The sequence below is a fragment of the Accipiter gentilis genome, chromosome 9, assembly GCF_929443795.1.
Source record: "Accipiter gentilis chromosome 9, bAccGen1.1, whole genome shotgun sequence".
Lineage (NCBI taxonomy): Eukaryota > Metazoa > Chordata > Aves > Accipitriformes > Accipitridae > Astur > Astur gentilis.
This window is the reverse complement of record NC_064888.1, coordinates 39643905-39666602: the sequence shown is the minus strand read 5'-3', so window position 1 is coordinate 39666602 and position 22698 is coordinate 39643905. Positions and strand designations below refer to the sequence as shown.

At 42.3% G+C, this 22698-nt stretch overlaps 1 protein-coding gene across 1 annotated transcript; it reads right to left on the bottom strand.

Moving 5' to 3' along the window:
* Positions 1–243: 243 nt before the first annotated feature.
* On the bottom strand, positions 244–21362 carry GPR26 (G protein-coupled receptor 26). The gene is made up of 3 exons (XM_049811220.1): positions 20275–21362; positions 14583–14696; positions 244–7096 (listed from the first exon to the last, which is right to left on the bottom strand). The coding sequence occupies exons 1-3, from the start codon at positions 20940–20942 to the stop codon at positions 6865–6867; spliced, it is 1014 nt and encodes a 337-aa protein (XP_049667177.1). The 5' UTR covers positions 20943–21362; the 3' UTR covers positions 244–6864.
* Between the last annotated feature and the right edge of the window lie 1336 nt (positions 21363–22698).

Here is a 22698-nt window from a genome sequence, read left to right as displayed (position 1 = left end):
ATGTGATAATGATTTTTCAAACATCTTATCTGGGAAGCCCTATGGTTTCTGTTATAAAAAGACCCATTCTTTACTCTGGTTGATGCAGGTAGCTTTATTTTACTTAAATGAAGCTGGGCTGTATGGCAGAGCATGGAGAACTTGTCCCCAGCTTTGTCACGTTTGCTGTGTGACCCTAAGGACACCGAGTACTTTACTGACATTTTTTTCCTAACAAAAGTCATTCAATTAATGAGATTTCTTCTTTTTTTCTCTCTCTCTGTAGCTCTTTGATCACGTGAGCAAAGCAGGAGGAGTAGAAATTACCTGTCTTTGCATGAAGATTTCATGGTCAGAAGGTAATGTAAAACACTTTGATCTCCAGAAGGGCTTTTAAAAATTTTTGTTCAAGAACTCAAGGCAGTGTTCAGTGCAATATGACTAAACAGGACTACCTGTGATGGTCAGCAAGAGGAAGGCTACAGCCAGCTTTGCACCCTGGGCCATATTTCATTCCCACAAATACCGCACTAGGATGCGCTGGCATTTCTCTCAAAAGCGCTGCTTTTCTTTTTCCTCAGGAACTCTTGCTGGACCCAAATCCAAGGAGAATGGAGGCTTTCAATTTTTTGCTATTTGTATGATTTTTAAAAAGGGTTTGCTTTAAAGGTCTAATTGTGTAACTACAGTGACTACAAAACAGTTTCCTAGTATTCAGTAATAACTCCAGATGGAGATCCTTTTCCTTATATATCTTTGTAGGTTATTAATCAACCATGTGGACTCGTGCCTTTGGGTACATTGAAACCATGTGCAATAGGATTTCTTCAGCAAAAAAATCATATTTTACTACACAATTACCACACGTGCATGCTGCCATACACCTGATGCATTTGCTTCTCAATACACACATTTCTGAAGTGCACTTACAGTCTATAGGGCTAATCATCTTTTTTATAAATATAGACATATATGTTAAACTATAGCAACCTCTCTAGTTCATTAGATCAGCATTATTTGCTTAAAAACGAACAAACCTACATACATATTTACATGGTACACACCAGGACTACAGGTAAGTAGACACTTTACAAAGACTGCAGCAGCTCTTTTCTCCATGTAAACTTTTATACCCCCCCAACAGGGACAGCTGCCTTTTTGAGCAGGATGGTTTTCATAAAGAAACTTTACCCATCAAAAATTTTTGATATACTGAATGAGCGCTGAAAGCATAAAAAGCAAATTTAAAAAAAAAAACAATTAGATTTAAGGCTAAAATGTTATCGTTCTCACTTATTCAGGCTCAGGTGGGTTGCAAAGACATAAACCCTGATTCTGCAAACACATAAGCCTACGCTAAGCCCTAACTGTCACGGGCTACCCACTGAAGCAAACACATAGTGACCACAGGATCAGGATCTAACTGAGCTTTCTGTGCTGAATGTGATGTGCTGAATTATTTAGTGATTTTTAGGGTCAAGTAACAATGAGCTGACATAGGTGTGAAGCCTCTGGCTTTGCTTTTAGGCTTCGTTTAATCACAACATTTAATGAAGACAGCTCTACTACTAGTGAAAAGCAAGCAGTTTCCAAAGGGTTGTTTCAAAAGTATTCACTGCACATGTGAAAACGTATGGGACAAAATATTCAGAGCCCTCAGAGCTTTCTTCATTTAGGATTAAGAGGCGTAAGGGAACTGTGAAACCTTAGGCATGGAGGTCCAGAAAAAAAACCACTTTCTGCAAGCTACCTAAACCTCCTGGGCTTTAAGAATTAGCCTGTCTCCAAAGGTAAGGCTCATGCAGGTGTAGGTGGTTTCTGGTCATTCAAACAATGTGAGTAGTTTCCATATAGCCCATCTGAAAACCGTTAGAGTCTTCCCAACCCAACAAGGATCCTCCTATGGAGCCTGTGCTGCTCTTGCAGCCTCGGCCCGACTCTGTGGCAGCTACTGGTCTTTGATGGGAATTTTATATTTCTCTTTGGGGTAAGTGGACAGCTGAGAGTCCTAGAACGCTCTCAGTGTGAAAATAGGTCCCTAGGAAAAGCCCGCTGCAGCCGGGACAACACAAATCATTGCAACGGCAGCAAAGCCGTTCCCAACCTTCCTGACCCTCAGCTTCCCATTCACAGCTATTTCTGCCCCAGTTCTGTAACCTCTAAAGCTGTTCTGATGCAGCTGGTTTTGAAGTTAAGTCTAAGATGTCTTCCCAAAATTATTTAAAAAAAAAAAAAAAAAAAAATTCTTTCCAGGGAGACTTTATTGTTGACCTGAAGCAAACTAAGATCATTTCCCAGCACCATTGCAAAGCAAACAGATGCATTGGCAAAATTGAGATGGTAAACTACAGCAAAAGGCAGTGATGAGTCTCTTGGGGTTTGGACAAGACGACCTCCAGAGGTCCCTTCCAACCTCAGCTGGTCTGTGATGCCACGATACGCGTGGCTACTGCTGCAACGGTCGTCAGGCTTCATAAGGATTTGTCTGGAACATTTTTAATGTCTAGATTTGATTATTTTTTTTTTCAGAAATAAGGGAGGTTGTAAAAAGTCTGAGGGCTGCTGAAAAGATGCTGTTGGGGTCTTTTACTCAAAGGGTAAAACCAGGGATAGAACCTATTTAGAGAAGAGTCATGCGGTTGCCTGACATTGCAAGCAGGCACGTACGCACATGAGGAACTCGCTAAATCCTGTTCATATCTTTCCATTTGTAAATACCATGAAAACTGGGCCCTACATATTTAGAAGACATATCTATAAAACCTGGATATAGTTATCTAGTGGGACCCTATCCTCAGGTGAAGCAACCAACTATTATGTTGATTTATGTCAGGAGAGGACCTGGTACTTATTCGTTATTCAATAAACTCTTATCGGTCTCTCATAGTTTTTGCCAAATGCAATTACCCAGATCTTCACATTCAAACTGGCTCAAAACCATAACATAAAACAGGATCCTAGTTCACAGTTAGGGCTCTGAGATTATATAAATAACTGTAAAATGAAGGGAGGAAAAAGCTCAGAATCCACAAAATGACACAGTGGACTAAATTCCCTTAATCGTTTGCCAATCTTCTGCCTGCCAAATTTACAAGATACGAAGACAATGTTAATTGAACATGCGTGTGAGAAATAGATATTGCATATGGATCGCAGATACCAACAAACTGCAGAAAACTGCGTATTGCCTAAGCAGCTGCACAATTTTTGCACATGCAGTTCCATATTTTGGGCACACATTGTAGCCATACTTTGCAAACTTTTTCAAAAATATTTAAATAAACACACGGAAAATCCCCCACAACGCACACACGCGCATTTGTGTTTGACAAGAGAACAGTTCCGCTTCATGATCAGAGATAATAAAGTATTGTGCATTACATTTACCATCATTATTCTAACTCACTCAAGTCAAAGTGTTGTATAGTACATATAATACTCAGCAGACAGATAGTTACTCATATCTACATTCATCACTTAGACATACATCTTAGAAAATTTTGCCAGTTGCCTATAAGAATTCAGCTGAATATCTAGCACTTAACGAGCCACAGTATCATATTTCTAGTATCTTATAAAATGTCATCAGGGAGTGTTAGGGTATTACTTTTATTTTGTATACTGAGTTTGTCAAGCACCAGCATTTACAACTCTCGCTTGCTTCAGATGGTAGAAATATGACAATGTGTCAGAGAGCTGATGTAAGTAAGGGGAAATTATATTTATTCTCTGTTTTAAGATTAATTCTAGAAGAAAGGCACCATGAAAGAAAGACAAATTTTTAAACACATACAAGGGGAGAGATTTATTGCTCATGGTGACACATAAATCAACCGGTGACTGACTGTGATACACAATAATAATGAGACAAGTCCAATGCTGTATTCTTCTCCATCTTTTACTAGCCATCCTAAATGTACAATGGTTTTTTCTGCAAAATTTTTTTACTCTATTTGAATAATTGATTTAAAATTTGAAATCCTTCTGGGGCTAGGTTTATTGACATACAGACCTCCCATTGACTTTGGCAGCAGCCCCACGTATAAGTTGACAACAGCTGTGGACTTTAGCAATCATCCTGTTGCAATTTATTTAAGTAAAAGTGGTCTTAGTAAAACATATAACAATCTGATATAGAGCTTTTTATCTTTTCAAACTCACTAATAATCAACTTTCTAATATCCTGTATTCTGATACAATCAAGCCATCAAAATGACTTGAATTTCTTAAGAAACAGGTATTGAACTGGGTGGTTTTATCTATTGCACCTGAGAAAATTATGTTAAGCTCAAGAAGTAAAATGATTCAGATGAGGTAGTCTATTTAATCTGGCTAAGGGCTAATTTTGAACGCAGTGTTGTAAAAACTTACTTAAACTCTGTGACTATCTTTGTGTTTATGTTTTATTGGAATTATGTTAATTTTTTGTAACTAAGATTAATAGTTAAGCTGAAAATTTTTATTTATGTGGCAGTTGACGATCTTCATTATATTAATGCTTGCATTTATAAAGCAGGTGACAATATAAATTTATAGATTAACATGGTTCCTTGCAGCTGTAGTACCATGCCAGAGCGAGGGCTAAGGCAAGGCTCTCCAGACCGACGACTGAGGTATTACCCCACGTTCACTGATTTTGGGGTGAAGCCCCTCACTGATTTACCTGTTTGGGCTTTGAATCACCGGCCAAAAACTTCAGCAGTGGACACCTTTTGCAAGGTATGAAGGAAATTGTAGTTGCCATAATGTCTGTTCTATCAATGACTTATGTTCATGATAGAGTTTGCAAAATGGAGCATGCTAATATTTGCAAAATGACTGACATTGATCGGTTAGCAAAAGGGGTAGGGAATATACTAATTTAGCTCATTAACCTTTGCTGTCAGGGATTCTGCAGAGCTATAGGCACCAAAGAGTGGCCTTTGCTTGGGGGGGACACAGGAGGTGGTAACTAAAAAATAATCCCACATTTTTAGTACTCAGGGCCTTATTTTCTCAATATGGTATTGACAGTAAGAATACGAGCAAGGATAGGTGGTAACGTAGCCAGGCGTGTCAGCTGTTATTTAAGCTGCTATCGCGTGCGTGAAGCCTAATTAATCAAGACTATTCAAAATCTGGGTACGTATTTGCTATTTACCCTCACAAAGGAAAATGCATACTTTATGGCCACTGGACAGAAGCTTTCTTGACCTACCCAGCAAAAATTAATTTAATTTCTGAAGTTAACTTGCTGTTGTCTTATGGACTTTAAGTCACTTTCTGGAGAAAAATGTGTGCAGAATTAAGGTCAGAATTGGTAGGAAGTCTTTTGCCAATCAAAGTATAAATGTGAAGCTTTTGAAGCCAATTGTTCTTTAACTGAAATTAATTTTAAAGAGATTATGAGGACAACACACTTTGTTCATGCAAGTTGTTTTAGAAATTGATAATTCCTAAAGATTTTAACAGCAGAAATGACAACTGATTTATTATTGCTTTTGATATTCTACAGCTTAATTAATAAGAAAACACTTGAAAAACTGTCTCATTTCATAGTGTTTTCACTGAATTGAGAGAGAATTCACTGAAAATTACCCAGGAAAGTAATTCTTCATGAGTCATTGGAGAGTGGTTTCAGCATCATGTGTCTATGTGGCAGTTGTGAAACCATCTACCAGCTGTAGTTGTACTTATAATGTACTTACAAATAAAGTTTACAAAAATTAAGATACTGTGGCGGCGTCTGAGGAAGTGTGACATGTAGGATTGTTCTGGTTTTGCAAATGTTACTGGTATTTAGACCTATGTTAGCTGCAGGCTGAACTGAACGCATGGTAAATGTTAATAACATTACTATGCATAGGTGCAATCTAGAGCTATAAAGATCTATAATGAAACCTCCTGAGATTTGCACATTCGGATGTGGATTCAGATTATTGGCTGCACTTTCATGGTGGGGAAGGGGTCTATTATTTTTGGTCCACTTGCTTTGGAAATGATATTTTTAAACTCAGCTTTAGGCTTGTATTTCCTTTAAGTAACATATCTGTAGGGAAAAAAAGAACATGATTAATAACACCTCAGGAAAAGATTTTTATTTTTTTTTCCCTGGGCACAGGGCCCAGTTCTGCAGCTTTGGGCAAAATCCGTCTCTTTACAGCTCAGATATACTGGAAGGTAGGCATCCTGACCTTTCCATCCTGTCTACCGTTTTTATTTTTCTGAAATTTAATGGGAAGAAAACTAATGAGATTCTGTGGAAGTTACTTAAAAAACTTAGAGAAGACATGGCTGAATCCAGCCTTTAGCATGCTTCAAACCTGATTTTTCTCTTCTTTCAATTCTACAGGATTGTTCAAAAAATGTGTATCAGAAGAGGTTGAAAGCTATGCTGGGTATTGTATGAGTATCTAGGTAAAGATTTTTCTATTAAGTTTTTCCTATTAAGAGTTTTTGTAAAGCCAGGTTGGCAGCTCCATCAGAGGGAGCTTTACCTGCAGCCAGTGAAAAAATACAGCACAAATAACCCTGTGCAGCTCTTTAGAATAATCTTACGATGGCACCAGTTTGCTCCCATCACTTTCATGAGTCCTTCTGCTGAAGACTAGCTTTTTTACCCTATACGTGTGTGTCACTGCTGATGGAGATCAATGGGAGATTTGTATTTGCGAAGCCTGCGGGACCGCGATCAATAGCACTTTTTTAGTCGGAGGCAGGAGATGCAAAGTAGCCTGCTTCCCTTAGGGGTTACGTGGGCTACCGGAGGGACACGGGCTGGGCTTCAACCTCTCCATGACTGCCTCCCGAAGCCTTGACAGCTGAGGAGAGCTACTAGGGATAGGCCAGTTACTTTTGTTTCCCATCTATCTTTCTACGTGTCTTGTAGGTCCCATACCAGGCTCCTCATTCGTTCAGCTGCAATATATTCTGATTGTGCGATTCGCTCGTGAGGGCTGAGGAATTGATGGAGCTTCGTTTGAGGATCTTGTTTATGATGTCTTTCCATGTCTTCTTGTACTGATGCCGTAGCAGAGAGTACACAAAAGGGTCTGAAACAACTTTGCTGTAAGCTAAGCACTTGGAAATGATTCCCCAGTGGGAATTGATGTGGACCACAGAGGATAATTCAACAAGTCTGTGGAAAGAGGAAGGTTGAAAAAGTGAATATTCAGATTAAAAACATGGAGAAACAGCACAACTATAAGGCAATGACCCCCCCCCAAACCGCAATTATTCCTGGGCAATTGCAAGAAAACAAAATAAAGCAAGCCATACTCGTGAATATGTGAATGTAGTCTGCCCCTTATACATTTCTAAGACTGCAAATGTAAACTTGAGGTCCGTTTCCCAAGGATGGGACTACACAGCTCCTATCAGAGCGCCTTGACCTCCAAACTTCAAGGCATCTTTGACTCTGTAGATTTAGCTGTACATTCACTAAGGCTGGAAGTGGACCTTGGATGTGTTGCCTCCTAAAAGGCTCTCTTGATCATTTGGCCCAACAAATGTTGAAGAGTTTAGTGCAAAATGGAAAAGCTCCATGAGGATATGAGGCAGTCTTCAAAAGAGCCTTTTATTTGTTATCAGAATACACCTTTTAGAGACTGAAAACTGAGTCCAAATCTTTGATGTACAGCTGGTTTTTCAACTCCTCTGGCTCAGTCAGGCCATCAAGATACTTTATAAAGGGGTACCCCTCTCTCCAAAGTACTGTAACCTAGCCCTAATTTTACTGTCTAGTGAACACCGTGTTTGGGATCATAAATACTGTGTGGTAAGCAGGTAAACACTTCACGGAAAGTTTACTGCTGATGAAAAATATCATGCAGCATCTACTCAAAATCATTTCCTGCATAACATGTCCTCAACCATTATACTTTTAGTCTCTGTACCAAAACTTTTCCATATGGGCAATGTGTGTTACTCTCTCTGATGACTCTAGGGTTCTCAGTCCTAATAAGATCTCTTGTTAGACAGTAACATTTCACTTTTTTTTTTTTTCTTCATTTAGTGCTTTTGCATTTTTCTAGTTCTGTGTGTCATAAGATTATGTTTCCGGCAGCTGAAGTTCATCACAGGCTTAATACAGCTCTAAAGGGAATGAAAGGAGTATGATCTCCCCAGGTATATTTCCTCGTGACTTTCACACTCATTATCACTATTGAATCCATCCTGCACAGCAAATTTAACCGCAATAATTGTAAAAAATAATTTCTGCATAGCCTAACATAATTTTCTAATTATTGATACAAACCCATACTTTAAGCACTAAAGTTTGAGGTTGGGACACAAACTGCCATTGCTTGGTCTCATAGGAGTCATATTGCCTTATTAGCTATCTAAAAATCCAGCATCTAGTCTGAACTTGTGGTTCTAGGTCCCCTCTAGAGTATGTGAGAAACCACCTCACCAGTGCCAGCTAGCTTTCTTAGCCAGTCCAGCTCCTAGAGAGAGAGTCTGATGCTTTCGAACAGTTTGTCTGGGTCACAGGAGAAGCACACAAGGAAGGAAAATTCATCATTGAGAGGTGTCATAATATATCTTGAATTTAAAAGACAGTCAGTTAAAGGCTAAACTTCTACATTTGCAACAAATTTAGCAAGGCAAACCTTTTGACTCATTAGGGGAGGGAGGGAGGCAAGAGCTTTATATACTCCTTATACCTACATTAGCACAGACAGTTCACTTTGTACTGAGACAGGGTATTTTTGACAGTGAAATATTGGTAACTCCGCAAGGTTTTCTTTCCCTGTGTCTTTGAGCAACACTGAAGGGCAGTTCTGTTCAATATGTCTCTACAGCTGTTGAGAAACTATTGATTTTTCTAGAGGACGAACAGCCGTGTGTCCTACTAGAGAGCACCCCTACGCAATGGCAAATAAGTTCTTTGCTGAAACTGTCTTCAGCTGCAGGTGCTCTTACACCTGCCTGGAAAATACTTCGGTTGCTGATATTTCTTCAGAAAAAGCACCATTTCCAAGGAGCATTCTGAAGTGTGGGCTCTGCAGCAGCAATGACAATAGTGGTGGCACTTCAAGCAGTTTAGAGACGATTATTTTCCTCAGTCATTTTATTCTCATTCCATAAACTTTCACTACATCATCCTGTTTAAAATAGCGCTGGCAGATGGCACGGTCCAGTCATTTGAGCACAAAAGTGGGACTAAGGAGCCTTAATTTGTTACACCACTGACTGCCAGCTTCTGTCTTCTCTCTCCGTTCTGGTTTGCCCAGACAGCAAACTCCATGGCAAAGGACTGTTTCTCCCTGGATGTGTGAGCTGGGCTTCGCACCCACGGGTCTGCTGCCAGTGCTGGGGCTTCAGCCACTGTCACGGAATTGGTGATTCTAATACCGAGGTCCAAGAATAGTTTTGTGTGCTTTGTGCCAGTAATTGTACCATTTTGTGTATCACTTCCATCAGGAGTGAGGCACACCTGTACAATGATGGTTTTAGGGGTGGTGACGTTAGCGAAAATACTCTTTGGGCTCACAGCTGCGTGAGACGTTTGAGGTGAGCAGGCTAGGTTACAGGAGAATACTTGGGCATGGCTCTTGCCTCTTGACCCACTGGTGCCTCTTGGCTCAGCTGATCACTGTTAAGCAACTTCAAGATACCAAAGAACCGCCGTCTGTCCCATTTCTCTCTCATCTCAACTAAACACATGCTGTTCTTTCAACCTCTCCTTGTAACTCATGGTTGATATCTTTCTTACAAGGTAGGATCCAAACTCAGACATAATTATGTACTCAAGCTGTCGAGGGGTCACATCTGGTGTATTCCCTCTTGTTTAATAAAATGTAGCTTATGACACCCACATTAATATGCTCTAAAATGAGAATTGACTGTTTGGAAATTAATAATCTACCGAGTCATATTTACTTTGTAATCTACCATGAGCCATCCTTCTTCTTGTCATTCTCTACTTCACATATTTGATGCCTTCTTTGCATTTCGAATTTCATCATGTTGAATTTAATCTGGTTGATATACTTTTGCCGAATGCTTTATGGATGTGCATATGATCAAGTTTAATTGAATTCAGTGGATGCCTTGAATGACCAAAATATGACAAATTTGTGTCTGAGTCTCTGTCAATCAGTTCTACGAGATGTTAACAATCTCCATGTAAAGCATATCAAATAGATACTTCAGGGTTGCAAGCCTAGACTTGCTAATTATACCTTCATTGACTGATCAACTGAGAAGCCTACAGTTTTATTGACAGAGTTTTAAATATTTTCTTTGATTATGTTCCCTAACTGTCCTTGATATTTACACATTTTGCAATTCTTGTGTATTATTTTTTATAGGAAATTACATTTGCAGATATCAAGCATCAAACACAGAAATGCAGATAAATCCTCAGCTATGCTATTCCATTTCGTCTACAAACAATTAAATGCCAGTCTTTCAAGGCATATCACAAACTTTATTGCCTTTGAAAGAGGGTTTTGTTTCTCATTTATGAGGGAAATTATATGCAGAGTTTCAATTTTCATAAAAAGTTTCAGCCCAAAAGATGACACTTTCAGTGAAGGAGCATTAATATTTCAGTGCTACCTGTAAATTAAATTCCACAATATCAACTACCTAATTCCCTATCTTGCTTTCATAACCCACTCTTCTACTGTCTGGCCTTCAATACCTCTTTATTTCAAAGCTATAAGCTGTTTTGCTGTGATACTTTGTTAATATTTTAGAAACTTATAATTCCAGAGCATGTATCATGTCAAATGGCTAGCCAATTATTTTATTTCACTTTCAGTAAACAAATGAGAATGTTACATTGAAGATTAAGGCCTTGATCTTTTATGCAGATAATTAATACACACTGAAAACCCTTTACGTACATGTGCAGTTTATCACTTTCATAAAGTATATTACTGAACATGTATATGACCAGCTGGAGTCTACTATGATGGCAACATATCTGTTATGAATTGCTTAAACTTGAGAACTTAACTGAGTTATGGGGAAAATTCTGTATAGATCAGATTCTCAAACAAGCTAAAATACCTTGTTTTTCAGGAGTGAAACAAAGCTGGCACTACATTGTGGAGCTGGTAGATGATGAAGTTCTCACAAGAAGAAATTCAGTCCTTTCCCCAGGAATTTGGATCAGCTCTTTAAGCTTGCATTCCTAACATTTCTGTTTGTGTCTAATTCTGATATTTTTTTTTCCCACACAAGTCCCATAGCATCAGAATTAGACCTTAGTTGTTTCTTTTGTGCTAATGATATGAATAGGCTGACCATGAGTTTTATCTTGATGTTGATTTTGCTTTATTTTCACTTTATTGCTTGGTACACTGAATCTTTTGTACGCTGTCTTGCTAGTGAAAAAAAAGCCCTATTTTAATGATTGCTTCTTGATACAAAAATGACATCGCAGGGGTTGCTAGCTGATTTACCCTTAGCCAGTTTTGCCTCTTAAGTGGTACGTATATTACAACTGGCCAGCTTCTGTACGGAAGCAGACCTCTGGACTCTTATAGCTAATCTTGCAAATCTCTTGTAACAAATCTTGCAAACCATTGCTTTTAGCCCTTGCTGTTCCCCAGAGCTGCAGGAACCACCTGCCAGTCCAGAGATAAGAAGACAGCGAGGCATCGTGGAGATATGATGAGAGAAAGCAGCACTGTCCAGCTTGTACCAAAAGGGTTTTCTATCCAGGAGGAAAATATCTCTACCTCACATCAGCTGAGACATTTGACGAAGACTAGAAGGCCACTTTCTTCGAGTGTGTCAGTCTAAGATTGCATAGGAAAAATCATTCGTTTATATGCACAGACAGGCAAGAACATAACTTGCAGAGGAATTCTGAACTTGCTTGTCTACCTGAGCAGGATTTGCATGCAGAGGGCAGGCAACCACTTTAAAAACAGAGGTTGTTTACCCCTTGTCCCCCAGAGATGCTACAAGGGAATTTTAGTATTCTTCTGCCTGTTCCACCATCCTCCTCTGTAACCTGAGGGCTTAGGGCTATGAACTTCTTTCTGATATTACTTCAGGATTTTTAATTTAAAGACAATTTCCTCATACATTGACAGCACTTATTAAGTTACATGAACAAAGGTCTGTATTTCAGTATGAAATGCCTGGAGTTGGAAATTAATATTAGAAATCGGTATGACTTATTTTAATTGTTCTAATGAAAAAGCTCCTTGGAGAAAATAGGTTTTGAACAAAGTTATTTAATCACGTAATGATAAATATAGCAAAAGAAGAGATGTGTACTAATAGAATTTTTACAAACCAAGAAACAAGCTATGCCTAGAAATAAATAATACAGGTAATACATCTGTCATACTGGTACAGTGGAAATGAATCAAGAAGAATCAGATTCTATTGATATACTACTTAAGGTCAGCCACTGAACTAATTAGAAGGGTGTTTTCTCGATAAAAGAGGTGCCTGATCTGTTTTTTTACTTCAATGTAATCTGAAAAACTCTGGTTTACCCAGAGAAGAATTTATCTGGCGGGAGTTATGAGCACAACTCCTTCACTGGTTCATGGAATTGCTAGAGACATGTATTGGGTTTTAGTGTGGAAGCAGAAAGATGTTATAGTAAAGCCTTGTGATTTGCTGCTTTCAGGCCTCAATTCATGAAATACTTAAAAGCATGTTTAATTTAAGCATATTGCTGATTAGAGCTGGCTGTCCAAATGAGAGGCTGAGCAATACACTTCATCGGCTATCTTCTGTTCGCTGCCTTGAACTGTGATTGATTGCCCCTATCTTGTGAATGCAAAGCTCTGAACACAGTCCAGAAAATAATACTTGCTCAAAAGCCTCCTAATCCCCTTGACTTCAACACCTTCAGACGTACGCGCGAGGCATCGGGAAGCTCATAACGCACGTCCTGGAATACCCGTCCGCGCGCTGTAGGGTCCAGTCAGGTCTCGAGGGGGATCCGAGGAGCTGAAGAGAACCCTTCAAGAATTCTTCATGCATTCAAGACCCCGTGTCTTGAGTCTTCTCGGAATCGCTCTCTGCCACAAAGCTATTAGTCCTCAACAGACCGAAGGCTCAGGGGAACATCTAAGTGATCCTTGTATGGACTAAAGGGAGGAGGATCGGGATTTTTCTAAACCCTCTTCTGTATCTTAGGGCTACTGGGACACAAATTAGGATGCCACAGAGTTGAGAGGAGGTGGGGAGGTGGTGCCTGAATCCTGGGCTGAGATGCCTATGGAGAAGCACAAAAATACTTCTGACAAGCACAAAAATATTTCTGACAGTCCTGGTTAGAGCACTTGGCGTCACTTGGGATGGAGCCACGAGCTATTCTGTGGCTGCGATGATTTTCATTAAGTTCTGAGACCCAACATAAAATGAAATTTAACCATTTGTAATGAGACAAATACTCTAATATCTTATAGCCTGAGAACTAAGACTGAATGCCTGTAACTATAAATCCTTTCATACCCTTTTAGAGTGTGTGGCATGGAGCGTCTTCTCGTGACTACTAAGTGAAAGTAAATCTAGTCGGTAAATCTAGAAGGTAAATCTAGTAACACTGATACAAATGTATTTGCAACAGTGTTACAAATAAACAGCATGAATCAATTAGCTGTTAGTCACGAACAAAAAAAAATCGATGTGACATGCAGGTTTCCATTTTTACCAAGAGACTACAAGACCTCCTTGAGAATTGTTTTGTTAGAATTAGAAATTCAGGATATTATACTGAATTGGAAAAAGTTGGGGTTGGCTATGTGCCCACTTATATTGAGTCTTATTTCAGCTTTCTCAATGATTTTTTTTTTTTTTTTTTTTTTTTATGATAGAGCTGAGTTTGACTGAGTCAGCCCCAATAATTTCTATTTGATACTATTGGAAGAGGAGATACTTCAAAAATATTTTTCTTCTTTCTCTGTTCTGCATAGCAACAGTTCAGTTTTTCCAGAGTCTTTTAATAAGGAATGCAAGTTGTAAATTTCCTTCAACAACTAGATAACACTTTGCTGGATATACTCACTTTTAAATACTTTTTGTTTCATAGGAATAATTTTGTGTTTCCCAAAGGAGCCATTTCCAAAGATAAGCTAGTAGATAGATAGACATCTGACCATAAATCACAAGAATTTTTTTTTTAGCTATGAGCCAGAACAGCTTTGATATTTGATGTTTATGACTAATAAACTCTATCCAGTCGAACAAAACTATCGTTTAAGTCTGTGGACATGTTCTCGCCTCAGCTGGATCTTGTTGACCAGATTTTATTACAGTCTGACCTATTCAGACAAGTGTCTTCCCCTGCAGATCAGCCCCTGAACCGGGGAGGCAATCTGAGGAGTAGGTGACTGCTTGACCTGAAAAAAGTCTGCAAAATCCTGTGTACTGACTTCCTAAATCATTCCCATGTGGCCAGCGTCTTGACTGGGCTGACTGAACAGAGGTTGGCTCACAGACTGCATCAGGATTGTATCAGAGAAGTGCTATGACATTTTACGTAGTTTTGTTCGCTCAGTAAATGCAATCTCTGTATAGGAGTGGAAACATTGCACAAAATTTTCACAGGAGACTTGAATCATTTTCTGGTTAAGAGTCCCTTACTTCTGAGTTAAGAGTGCAACTCAGTAGCCTTTGCCAGTACGCAGGATCACACTTACCTTGTAATTACATAAGGTGCAAAACAAAGTATAAAAGTACCAATAAAGGTACTTATTTTCTTTGTCGCTCGCTGCCTCCGTCTCTTTTGTTCTTCTAGGCAACGCTCTCTTACGCTGTGTGACATTCAACACAAACAAGAACATGAATCATAATATCAGGTAGCAGATTTTAATGGCTTTACATATGGAATGATGGAAATCAATCTTTCCAGTAACTGTTGTATTCGCATAAGCCAAAACCAAGTTCACTGCATTTATATGGGACAATACCCAAGTATTAGTGCATTGTATGATTGTCTTAACCTCCAAAAACAATTACTGAGAAATACGTGATTATATATTGATATACACACCCCCCCATTATATCGATTTATATATAGTCAAATTGGTGGAATTCAGCCTTGAATTCAGTTGCGGATGCTTTTTGAATTACTGTAAGCTGTATTTGCAGGCCAGAGTTTGCCTCATGATATTCAGAGCTTTGTAAAATATCCAGACTGGGGTAGGCAGCATGCTACTTCCCCAGAAACAGCAATTCCAACACCACTACCTTAGATAGGAGAAACTTCCCAGCATGATAAGCAAGAAAGCACAATATAATCATAACGGGAAAAAACATGCTCTGACCATTCAGCCCGATGTTGGAGCAATCACTATATCCCATAGCTTTGAACCGTGTGGCCGTAAATCTTTCAGCAGCCTGTGCAGCTCTGCAGGGCTGCCGTGCTGAACGCTCTGCAAAGCCCAGAATTGTACAATAAATCCACAGCACTGTGATATCCTGACTCCTCGCCTCAAACCAGCCTTGTTCCCAACTAAACAGATACAAATTAGTCACACCCTGGGTTTTATCCTACTTGTGGCATTTTAGGACAAGAGTTTCTCCTTTGAGTTTCTCGCTGGTGGTCTCACCAGGCCACCACAGAGCTGCTAAGACCCTCGGTGTGCCAGCAAGGTCATGGGAGCATGGGGCTGAGACCATGCTTCCACTGGAGGAAATCTTTGAAATCGGCACGTTTTCTTGCCAAAAGAGCGATAACAGGAAAGCCCATCTCCTCCTCGACCTGCTTGCGTGGCTCCTGTGCTGGCTGTGCATTTAGAGGGAAATGGATGAGTTACTGTCTTCTCCAGGTGGGTAGGTTGGATGGGCAGCACTGGTTGTATCTCCCAGAGCTCCAGGACCGTCTGTACCTGAATCAATCGCTTTGGGAAAGGGCAAAACCAAAGCCCGACTACAGTCCTGAAACCCCTCTCTACGCACGTGTTGACTCGTTGCACAGGTCTCGTGGTAACGCAATCGCGTCTCGGGCAAACTGAACGGTCTGGCGCATGCGCTGTATTTTGTGACTGCTTGGCATTGGTCTTGCCATTTTTTATTGTAAATTCGTAATTGATGACTCACTGTCAGCTTCCACGCTCACGTCTGTTAATAGCTGTGAGGTTTATGGCCATACCCTTACGTTATTTGCTGTACCTGCAAATGTTTGGTCATCATCTAAATGCATCTTATATCCTGAGGATCTCGGCGTGCTTCAGTGATCTCTATGGCAGTGAGTTCTTATGCTACCTTTTGCTTTTGTTAAAGAAAGTGTGTTTCCTTTGATCCATTTTATACGTGGTCTTACATTGCCAGTCCCCAGAGCAGCTATCATGATGCGCAAAATGAAATAAATACTGGAGGAAAAGTTTGTTCTCCCTGCAATAACAAATCGTCTTGCTCTTAAAGAATATGCCTAAGTAGAATGAAAACACATCTAGAAGTGTTACATGTTCTGTGTCTGAGTTATTTGCAGCTAGAAATGACAGCTGAGAAGGAAAAAAAAAAAAATCCACCTTTTCAAGGGAACCTATGTGTTTTCAATTCTGTAAGAGCTGGAAAACTTGGACTATTTTTAGGTGCAGACAGATGATCTTAGAGGTTCAAGAGCTTCGCTTAAGATCTGTGTTATTAAATTCATAGTATCCCAGGCACACGGCAATATAGGAAACGAAATCTCCAAAGTAGGTTCAGTTAGGGTGTTATTAGGGTGTAGTGGGTGGTATTTTTTTTGTCTCTAACAGTTTCCCCAGCTACAACTTTTCCTTACTGGAATATACAAAGCTGTCTTTGACTCTGGGAGCTCACACATGACTTGGGAAGTCCTGATAGACTTCAACCAATTTCTTTTGTTCAGCCTTTCCAGATGCAGCTAATAAATACCACACCACAGAGGAAGGCTTTTTATCTCACTGCTTCATATAGACAATGTACACAGGTGAGTATTTTGCTTTTGCACACACTTTCACGCACTAAGATAAGAACGCACATGCAAGTTCTTGTAGTGACACTAGTAATAGAACTGGATTATTGCCTAAGCTTTCATTTAAATATTCTAATATCCTGGAAAATCTTGGATATATCCCTTTGAAGGTCTGATATTTTAAAGAAAGTTTATGAGATACTGGGCCTTAAGATGTGTAGAGCTGGATACACCAAAAAAGATAGTATAGGTAATTTGAGTGAAGAAAATACATGGCTTAAGCACTTAAGCGAAGTCTTGCCCAAACCTCTCACAATACCCAAGATATCTTGGTTTTAAGAACAAAGTCAAGAAAGAACAGTATCCAGTAAAAACGCCTAAGATAACTTGAAAGGACATGTGCCCTAAACATTCACACGAATTTGTGTGGTATTTAGAGGTTTCCTTTGTACTCATCTTGAATGATCTTCAGAAGATCACTCGTGTCTTTCCAAGTCACAGGTAATAAAGCCATCTGTCATAATGCCTGTCGCTAGACCCCCTTGCGGGTGGATTCCGAGTCACAGGAAACAGAAAATTGTCTGTACACATTTCTCAGCATTGAAACTAGACCGTGCAAAGAGCCAGAGAAGTCAAGGTAGTCCAAGGTGGGATCACAAACTTTGTTCTCTCACGTGCATTCTCCCAGCATCCATGTCTGTGCTGCGAGGTACTATAGTAAACATTGAAAGCGCCTGTACGTATACCACTTATATAATTCAAATGATGCCTTTGGTAAGTCAGAGCTCTATGAATGTCGCTGACTGCTCCAGGAGACCTGCAGCCTTTGTGTAGCTCTCACAGCAGGGAAGGCAATCCGAGGTCTGACCCTTTCAGCGGCGGTAGCTGTCACCAGTTAAGGCAGCACCACCGTAGGTCAAACCAGCCACTGTTTCTGTAGTCTAGAAAAAAAGCTAAAACTCTCCTTTCTTAGAGAAAGGCATTAGAATAACCTGACGCGAGAGGTAAATAGCAGTGAGTAATACGCTCGCAGCAAAGTGCCTGTACAACCCTGTCTCCTCTGAAGAAAGGAGGTATCATTCCCACTGAATCCACTGAACCCACCCCTCAGTGAGATGACTGCAAAAGGCACGAGCACCCTGAAATTAACCTAGACCAGAAAAAATGCAGAGGAGGAGAAATACCGTTGAGATTTTTGCCCTTTTCCTAAACTTTGCTGTGCAGTCCAGGCATACTTTAAGCATTAGGCATAACGATTGCTATTTCAAATAGTCCCAGTGGGGTTATGACACTGTCCTGGGAGTAACCACCACATCTCGTAGTGCGTGCAGGAACTAAGACCGGTCGAGGTACGGTTTAGCAACCAGACAGCACGTAGGACAGAAGGGTGTTTTTCCCTCTATGTGACTTGGTAAGTAAGGGGAGATTTATGCATGTGTTTCTCAAGAACAGTAACAGGACTTGCCCGAAGTTCTGCTCTGCATTCTTGGTCGAGAGGCAGATCAAACAGCTTAACTGGAGAATTTTGAGCAAACGTTTCTGTTCCTTTAACAGTCTGCTGTCCTGCCCTGATCCTTTCAGCCTTGTTTGCCTTAGGCTTAGGAATCCCCAAAATCTGACCTTTTTTTGAGGACAGCCACATGTGCTTTCAGTCCTGTAGCTCTGCTCCTGGCTGGCTGCAAAAGGAGAGAGCTGGTGTTTGCCTCCAGCTCGCAGAGCAAATGACAGCAAGGGGGCCAGGTGGGATGTCTGGCGTGGGGCTGCCCTCTTCCACCGCTCTCCGCTTTCCTCTCTTCCAGGCAGACTTCTTCCCCCGTATCAGACAGCTCCCTGCGCTGCCAGCAGCCAGCATTTTTCTGAAAGATGTTTCCCTTCCCTTCAGTCTCTGACAGACAGTCTAAACCTGAAGATCCCGTCTCTGACCGTCTCCCAAGCACGCCTCCCAGCTGCTCTGCCACCCTACCTAGCCAAACCATTTTCTCCCTTTTTTTCCAGGCAAAGACATCAGACCCTTCCCTTTCCAATCACCTGCTCCAGCCACGCTAAGCCCTATGACAAACTAGCTCCTCTGAGCAAACAAGGCTGATTTCTTTCCACGGTGTGACCGGTGCCCCCCGGTTCCCCTTTGCAGAGCTCACCCGTTGACTTTGCCACCCCCTCCCAGTCATAGCTGGGTCTTAGCCCCATCCACCCCAGCTCATCAGAGCCTCTCAGCCAGGACATGCTTGATCCATCAGCCACCCTGACCCACTCCGTCCTGCCTCAGCTGGGCAGGTTCATTTCCCAAATCCCCGTTTGCCGAGCAGATCGCTCTGGCTCGTCCCGCTGCTCCCTTCTCACCAGCCTGGTCCCGTGTCCTTCCAGCCGTGCCTGGTTTGGTCCTCTCCCATTCCTCCTCTCTCCGCTTCTCGTAGGGCAGAGCCGTCCCGTACTCGCAGCACACGCTGCCTTCCTCGTCCCCTGTACACCGGGCACCTTCCCCAGCTCCTCGCCAGGATTGCTGCCTGCTCAGCACCACCCTTGGGCTTCATCCAGCAAGGCTTCCCCTCCTTCAGCTTTACCACTGACCCAGGGAAAGCTGTCTCTCCCACTCTCCCTCCTCCAGCCAAATCTGCATCCCTTCCAGATCCAGACGTACCCTATTCAAGCAAGATTTATAGTTTGTGCATAATCCCCGACTTGACTCTTTTGCACAGCATCCCAGCACCAATTTAAACCAGTCTGGTGCTTGCCTTCAAGCCCTTTATCCTCCCAGCCCCTGGCCACTTTTCTCCTCCTGTGTCTAGGCACAAGGGGCTTGCTTAAAGACTGTAATTTGAAATGAACTTTCTACATCCCTTGCTTGTCAATATTAACATTGCTGCTGAAGCCTCTCTCACTTAGATTTCAGTACAGGCACTCAAACGTATGCGTTTTGCAACGTTATTCCCTTAGAATTCTGCCTTCAGGAGAGATAAAGTTACAGAGAGCAAAGCAACAGGGAAACCGGGGGGCGAAGGAGCGGCACGCAGCGCCCAGCTTCCCTTCTAACTCCGACTGAAGGGACATGTGCAGCCTCAGCCTGCTCCCGCTCAGGGATCCAGCAACGTTTTGGGCTGACAGTGCCAAAAAAAAAAAATGCAAATCTATCGACCACTAAAGCCACCTTCGAAGACAAAGAGCAGTGATCCGATCGCTGTCTCAAAGGGAAGTGCATGCTCAGCCAAAACTGCCTGTTTCTTTGCTCACCCTGCCAAAACAAGCCCTTAAGCATAATAATAAAAAGAGTTGCTTCTGCAAGCAGAGAAATAAACACAAGTAAAAAGAAACATGCAGAATAGAGACTGGCAAGAAGGATGCTCGTTTTCTCGCCCTCCCCATCCCCTGCTGTGATACAGCTCAGGCTGTATTTAACATAAGACCGAACCCCATCCTCGCTTCCTCTGCGCTTGCTGAACACACAGGCACCTTACCTGGGATGGATGTCCACAAGCAGCACCAGGGTCTGCATAGTGATCACGTCAATCCGCTTACAGTGAAACCGTGCCACCTTCAGCACTTTTAGATATGTGAAACACAGGACTATAAGGGAGAGGAGGAAGCTGAGGGTGTGAAAGACCCCTGTGAAAATCACAAACTGTGTCCTATCCTCTGGTCTCTTGTTGTACAGGGTGCAGGAGGCATAGAGGTGATGGAAACCCACCCAGGAGAGAGAAGCTGCCACTATCGGGAACGACACCGAGTGTAACCACGTGTAGCTCAGTATGAGAGCAGCATCTCTGTACCTCATTTTGGAGTGATAACTTAGAGGGAAGACCACAGCAATCCACCTGTCAATGCTCAAAGCCGCCATGCTCAACATGGAGTTCGTGGTGAGAAAAGTCTCCAGGAAGCCCACAACGTGGCAGATCTGATCTCCTCCCGGTTGACTCTTGTAAATGATCCCAGCCAAGGTCAAGGGCATGTTCGAAACAGTCATCAACAGGTTGCAGAAGGTGAGGTTGAGGATGAACAATCCCGGGACCTGCTTGCGGATGTCGGCGCTGTACAAGAAGCACATCAGCACCAGCACGTTGGCCAGCAGGGCCACGAGCATCAGCACCACCACCACGAAAGCCAGGATCACCTCCCAGATGCTCATGGTGCGTCCAGTCACAGGAGGGACATCTCCGAAACTGCGCCGCGCCGGCACCCGGGCAACATGGTGCGAGGCGCGTTCACCTCGCCCTCCTCCCCAGCCTGCTCGCACTCTTGCATGCCCTCCGTGTTTTTAGAGGAGCTGCGGGGTTTTTTTTCTCCAACCTCCCCCTCCTCGCTGCTCCTTTCCACGTCAACGCTTTCCGAGACGTGCACAAAAGCACTGGGAATGCCCATCAAACTGCGAGGAGGGCTTAAAAAATATCAGCAGGACTGAACCACCGTCTTCATTCGGTCCGTTTGGAGGAGAGCAGGTGATTCTGAGAAACTGCTCTCCCGAGATCCCTAATTATCAGCCCAAAGCTTGCAAGCGATTCACCGAGTGAATTGTGCTCTCTTTCTCTCTTGCTTTCTGTCTCTCTCTCTCTCTCTTGCTCTTTCTCTCCCCTCCCCTCTCCTCCAACCCTCACTCCCTTCCAGGCTGAATGTAACCTGCTTTTTATGATCACAGATAAAAACCCCATTAATGGATTAAAGCATGCACACTGCTGGTGATTCGCAAACGTGATTATGTCATCCCCACTCCACAACCCCTCCCCTTCTCCTTGCGATTGTGACTAGACTTTCCTCAAGAGAAATCCCATGCTTTCATTTAATTGATTTAGCCATTCATTTGCAAACAGCCATGTAACCAAATTCCTGCGCTCCACTGTGTTTCCTACAGTTCGGTGCATCACTTCCACAGCTCCTGCCCGCTCTCAGCCAGGGCAGGGGTTTTCTTTTCTCTTCATTAGCTGCGCTCAGAAAGGTGGGGGAAAATGGATGTATTCTGCCACTTCTCTGGAGCTGTCATTAGGCTACCGGCATGGTTTTACTGCTCTCGTTTAGCACTTTGCAGTCCTGTGTCTCCAAGCACGACGCGTAGGAGGAAAACGATTGCCTCCCCTCCTCCTTTAAAAGCAGGGAAACCAAAACCCCAAATGCCACCGTCACATGCCCAAGGTCATGGAGCAGGTGAGCGGCAGAGACAGCAACGTGCTGCCGATCTCGCTATTCGGTCAGGCTTTGTCCCTTTCAACAGCCTTTGCTTCTTCCTAATCAAAGCCTCCCTCCCTGTGAGGGTGAGCACCCTGTGAGATCAACACCGGGAAGCGGCTTAGAAAGGAAAGAGGAGCGAGTCTGTATTGCAAATAATTAGGTGTTAAAATTAAGTTTGTTTTAAAAGGCGGAGTGGGAACTGTTTTCTGATTACCTTTCCTGTCTCTTTAAAACAGTTTTAACTGGGAAGGCTGAGAGTTTGCGAGCAAGCCGGACAGCTTTCTCATCAAGGCAGCCAAGCCTTAATCCCTGCACAATAAGGAGGCGAAGGATACCCTGCAGCACAGTTATTGTGGCTTAGTAAGTGCCTCTGCACGTGTGCGAGAGCTAGATGCTCAGGCGGATTTTTTCCTCCGCTCGCAGCCCTTGCCAGAGCCGTGCGTGCTGGGTTGACAGCAGTTACTCGTCGCAGACACTCCGGCTCATCCGCTCGGTAGCAGAGCTGTCAGGCTGCACGGTGTCAGAGCTTTACATGCTGTAGGAAGGCCCTTCCTCTTCCAATTTTGTTTTGTTTCCTTAAATCAGGCTTTCAAGGGCTAATAGAGACAGAAGACGGTCGTCAAAGACAGCTGGGATTCTCCAGGGTGGTTTAGCTGGGTGCGCAGCAGCGGAGGAGCAGCTCGGGGTGCAGAGCTCAGGTCTGTCCGTGATTCCTGCGAGCT